At 42.8% G+C, this 5,962-nt stretch overlaps 1 protein-coding gene across 2 annotated transcripts in view; it reads right to left on the minus strand.

The window, feature by feature from the left end:
* FRMD3 (FERM domain containing 3) overlaps positions 1 to 5,962 on the minus strand; it is a 251,744-nt gene that overhangs the window by 74,542 nt on the left and 171,240 nt on the right. For both annotated transcript variants that reach the window (XM_012640022.1, XM_012640021.1), the window contains exon 6: positions 4,144 to 4,267. In XM_012640022.1, coding sequence (XP_012495476.1) covers positions 4,144 to 4,267 — 124 coding nt within the window. The remainder of the gene's footprint in view (positions 1 to 4,143; positions 4,268 to 5,962) is intronic.

The following is a 5,962-nucleotide window of genomic DNA, read 5'->3' on the forward strand; positions in this document are numbered from 1 at the left end:
AAAAAAAAAAAAAAAAAAAAAAAAAGCGCTATTAAGCAATACAAAGACACAGAGGAATTTTAAATGCATATTACTAAGTGAAAGACGCCAATCTGAAAAGGCTATATACTGTATGATTCCAACTATGACATTCTGGAAAAGGCAAAACTACGAATACAGTAAAAAGACCAGCTGTTGCCCAGGGTTAGGGAGAGGCAGTCATGATTTTTAGGACAATGAAACTAACTCTGTATTTTACTATCACGGTATTGATACTGTAATGGTATGATACTATACATTTGTCCAAACCCATAGAACGTACACCAAGAATCAACTATGGACTGTGGGTGATTATAATGTATCAATGTAGGTTCACCAGTTGTAATAAATGTAGCACTTTGACAAGGAATATTGCTAATGAGCGGAGCTATGCATGTGGGGGGGCAGGGGTTATAGAGGAAATCTCTGTACCTTCCTCTCAATATTGCTGTGAACCTAAAGTTCTCTTACAAAATAAAGTCCATTGAAAAAATGAAAACAACTCTATTATAATAGTCAGTGAGATTGTGAAGGCCATCAGGAGCTGTTTTCTAGCTGTCCCAGCTTGCACCATCTTCTGGACACCCGATAGAACTGGGCAGGACTGCGGGACTGGTCCAGACCAGAGAGCCGTAATTGGAAGTGACATGTATCATGTCCAAGCTGAGGCATGACCTTCCAGAGCTCTCTCTTCCCTTTGGCTCAACAACTGGCAAATTCAAGCTTTTGACTTCCCTGAGTGACCATGATGAGCAGAGCCCCTCAGCTGACCTCTGGTGGATGCCGAGTAGGAAAAGAAAGAACCTTTCTTGTTTTAAGGCACTGAGCTTTGGGGGTTGTTTGTCTTCTCAGCAAAATCCAGCTTATCTTGACTGATATAGAGATGATCAATAACTATAATATGCTATTATATTTGCAAAACCGTGACTTCCCCCTATCCTCCAGTACAGTCAAAGATACGGCATATTTAACGAAGAAAATGTGATCCAGGCATGAATTTTAATCTTTACTGATTAATCTCTTAAACATTTAAAAGGCATCTAATTTAGTCCATGGAAACTCTTATTAAAATCCTGATTTTCTATTTTTGAGCACCGTAAAATTCCTAGGAGTATCTTTCATCTCTCTCTCTCTCTCTCTCTCTCTCTCTCTCTCTCTCACAAGCAGTGTGCAACCTCCCACAGAGGGAAGTTCTTCTTTCTCGCTAATTAATTTTCTCCCAAGAATGACAACTTTTGTCCCTTGCACACACAGCATAGGAGCAGAATGATTCTAATCAATAAAAATTCTGGGAGAAAGTTATGAAACCACCCCTGCCCAGGTGAACATGTTTATATCACTGTAATTCCTCACCATTTCTGCTCATGTTTTGAGTATCTATTTTGTTTTCTTTCTCAACTACTTCAGAAACCAGGCAGGAAGTAGGAGGTTATTTATCAGGCCTCTCAAACCCCAACAAAGACCAACTGGAGTCCTCTCAGGAAGTCTCCAGAACAGCAGTTCAGTGGCTGCAAACCATCCCTTTGCAGTGTGGGCAGGTCACGGGATAACGCAGGCGAGCGGGGTGGCCACGCGTGGATGCGGCCTCACGCGGGTCTCATCCATCTATGACTCTGCCTGGCACTGTCAGGTTTGCAGAGCAATCCAACCGTAGGCCCAACTGCCCACGTAAGGATGACACTTTCTTGACCTGTGAGCGAAGGGCTGGCAGAGCCCCCGAAGCACCTACAGCCCCTGCAGCAGGTTTTCCACCTGACTCAGAAAGCTCCTCTCCCCCTGCACCATCAGCTGCTTCTGTTCTTCTTGTCTTACGTTCCAAACATGAACTCTCTCCTTGCTGCACAATGCAGAATGAAACACAGGACTACATGGGGAGAACGAGCAAATATACACAGGAAGACACCCCTTCAAGCTGTCCTTGCAAGGTCACATCATTCCCGGCAGTGTCATCCTTCAGACATACAACTTCATCCTCTTCACAAGGGCTTTCTGGATGCTACAAACATGCACTGCCGCACATGCCATAGATGGCAGCTTGGATCAAACCATGGAACTTCCTCCCCAGTTGAATAAATCGTGGCTGACTAATGCCCTGAGCGCATGATGACCACGTTCATGGATATCAGCACACCCAGGTGCTGGCACACGGTCCAACCTACAGCTTTCTGGTGTTAACAAAATACTATGAAATCTTCTTTGATTCATTCATTTCCTCATGAAATCCAGTAGGCCACTGAGTCTTGCTGCAATGTCTCTCGAGACTCTCTTCTTTCAATTTCCCTCCCTCCTATTCTTTTTCAGGCCCTTAGCATTTCTTGCCTGGATGGCAGAAATTACGAACTGGCCCTCCTGCCCCAGGTCTCCATGCTCGGCACCACTGACATGATGATCACTGGGAAACCCCCAGCCAACTACCTGATTCCTTCTCAACAGCTCAGCACAGGGATAAGAGCAAGCTGCTAATGTCGGGTAAGTCAGGGCTCAAGTCCCGACTCTGCTGTTGACTGACAGCCCAAGTTCTCTAACCACTTCCGGTTGCACTTTCCTCAACCCACACTGGGAACAATAGTGGTACCCACCTCACAGAGTTTGGGAGAACTGAGCGGGATAATGCATGTAAAACTCTTGGCACAATTTTTTGGCATCCAGTAAGTGCTCAATAAATGTTTATCATTATCATATGTGCCAAGCGTTTGAGGCCCTACAAATTTGCCTCACAGAAGACCTTTCCATTCCCATCGCCTACCAATCCAGAGGATGCAGTTCCCACCCTGTGACCCCTAGGACCCTCTGTGCCACAAACCCCTCTGCAGGAATATTGGAACTTCGTGTTTACCTCTAGCACACTTGTCTCCAAAACGGCAAAAGAGTAGTGAGAATTTCATGTATTTTCAACAAAGCTTTTCATTAGGAGACAATACTCTAAAATTGCCCGTATAGATGGTCTGTTGCTTTCAGATATAAGTACAATGTTTTCATATCTAATCTTCTCTATCTCTAAGAATAAGGGCCATCTTCTCCAAGCTGAAATAAGCTAACACCTTGAATGCCCTCACATATACTCTTCTCAGACTCACCAGAAGGGGGAGTGCCTGCATAAAGCAGGGAGCCCCAGCACTCCCTCACAAGGGGACAGTTATTTGTTCCAGAATTCATAATCCAGTGATGCTATTTTCTTTATAATTACCAGAGGCCCAGAAGACGGAAGCATCTCAGCTCTTGCAGCTCTTCATCAATACTTGTCATAACACTACCCATGCTTGCTATTATTATCAAAAAGAATTCTTCTGTGGTTTGAACAGGATGTAAATTCTAGTTACAGCCTAGAATGCCCGAGTTATGTGAATTCCGAGTAGGCAATGGTTCCGTGCATGCTTGCTTTTATTCCCGGTAGCCTATGCGGAGTGGAGGCGTCACACAGCGCTCAAGAGCACAGGCTCTAGACCAAGGCTGCCTGAATTCAAATCCCAGCTCTGACAGTTACTATCTGTATGACCTTGGCTGAGTTGCTTAACTACTCTGTGCCTCAGTTCCCTCATCTGTAATATGGGAATAACCAGTAACCTATCTCCTAGGTTTTTGTGAAGATTAAATGAGTCAATATGTGCAGAATGCTTAGAACGGTGTCTGGTACATAGTGAATACTGGATACGATTTTGCCAGTTCTACCACTGCTACTCTGGTTATCATTCTGAAGAATCGCAGATGAGAAAGGGAGGAGCAGACGCTAAATCTGTCATCTTGACAGCAGCTCAGCAAAGGGAACCTTGTCAATCAATGGTGTCTACTCTACTTGGAGTCGAGGCTTCCAGCAACAGCCATAGGACAGGAAAGGATAATGCAAACTTCAAATTAAAAAGGATTACTTATTTACCCCAGATTTCACTTTCAGAAACTCAGGGTGGTTAGAAACCCACATGTGTAAGAAAATATATGGGTCTAATAACTGCTGATGGTTCATAAACAGCCACCCCAGGGACCCCGCACTGGTGAGACTGTTACAGATGGAGGACACCAGGGTGTCCTTGGCAGTGCCCAGAAACATTGCTCTGCGACTTACAAATTCCCTGCAGTAAGAATACTCTCCTACCTTTATCATTATTGCAAATGTCTACCCATTATTACCTCAGTTCATTTTTATGAATCTCCACTATTTTTCTTTCCAGCTTCTGTGACTGCTTGGGGAAAATCTCAAACTCACTGATGTAATTCTCAGGATGCTCATCAGGATCGTAATCACCGAGCTCAGCTGCAACCAGGGAAAAATAGAGAAAGAGAGAGATTAAAAACAATAACATGAGCAGGGTGCGCATGGACTGTCTCCTGCCATCCAAAAGATGTTAGAATGAGCTCACCCAACGAAATGTGTTTGTGCCCATGGAAAGACCACAGCCTGCATGTCTAGAAGCTCACATTACAATACAGCTCCAGCTGTGTGAGCTTGGGCACTAGAGAACCTTTTCTGGGTCTCATTTTCTTTGTATAATAAAGGAATTTAAATCATTGTTTCTCAATCGGGGCACTGTTTGGACAATTTTATTGTTTTATATTTTCTAAGGAATTATAGCACATTTAGTACCTCTATCTCTCAGGTACTAAATGCTGGTAGCATTTGACCAACTCTGCCCAGGAGTTGGTCAAAGGATACAAAATTTCAGTCAGACAAAAGAAACACATTCAAGAGATCTGTTGTAAAACATGGCGACTATAGTAGTAACAATGTATTACATACTCGAAAATCCCTAGGAGGATAGCTTTTAAGTGATCTCAACACCACTAAAAAAAAAAAAAAAAAAAAAAAAAAAAGCGCTATTAAGCAATACAAAGACACAGAGGAATTTTAAATGCATATTACTAAGTGAAAGACGCCAATCTGAAAAGGCTATATACTGTATGATTCCAACTATGACATTCTGGAAAAGGCAAAACTACGAATACAGTAAAAAGACCAGCTGTTGCCCAGGGTTAGGGAGAGGCAGTCATGATTTTTAGGACAATGAAACTAACTCTGTATTTTACTATCACGGTATTGATACTGTAATGGTATGATACTATACATTTGTCCAAACCCATAGAACGTACACCAAGAATCAACTATGGACTGTGGGTGATTATAATGTATCAATGTAGGTTCACCAGTTGTAATAAATGTAGCACTTTGACAAGGAATATTGCTAATGAGCGGAGCTATGCATGTGGGGGGGCAGGGGTTATAGAGGAAATCTCTGTACCTTCCTCTCAATATTGCTGTGAACCTAAAGTTCTCTTACAAAATAAAGTCCATTGAAAAAATGAAAACAACTCTATTATAATAGTCAGTGAGATTGTGAAGGCCATCAGGAGCTGTTTTCTAGCTGTCCCAGCTTGCACCATCTTCTGGACACCCGATAGAACTGGGCAGGACTGCGGGACTGGTCCAGACCAGAGAGCCGTAATTGGAAGTGACATGTATCATGTCCAAGCTGAGGCATGACCTTCCAGAGCTCTCTCTTCCCTTTGGCTCAACAACTGGCAAATTCAAGCTTTTGACTTCCCTGAGTGACCATGATGAGCAGAGCCCCTCAGCTGACCTCTGGTGGATGCCGAGTAGGAAAAGAAAGAACCTTTCTTGTTTTAAGGCACTGAGCTTTGGGGGTTGTTTGTCTTCTCAGCAAAATCCAGCTTATCTTGACTGATATAGAGATGATCAATAACTATAATATGCTATTATATTTGCAAAACCGTGACTTCCCCCTATCCTCCAGTACAGTCAAAGATACGGCATATTTAACGAAGAAAATGTGATCCAGGCATGAATTTTAATCTTTACTGATTAATCTCTTAAACATTTAAAAGGCATCTAATTTAGTCCATGGAAACTCTTATTAAAATCCTGATTTTCTATTTTTGAGCACCGTAAAATTCCTAGGAGTATCTTTCATCTCTCTCTCTCTCTCTCTCTCTC

This window comes from Propithecus coquereli, unplaced genomic scaffold, assembly GCF_000956105.1.
Source record: "Propithecus coquereli isolate 6110/MARCELLA unplaced genomic scaffold, Pcoq_1.0 Scaffold147, whole genome shotgun sequence".
Lineage (NCBI taxonomy): Eukaryota > Metazoa > Chordata > Mammalia > Primates > Indriidae > Propithecus > Propithecus coquereli.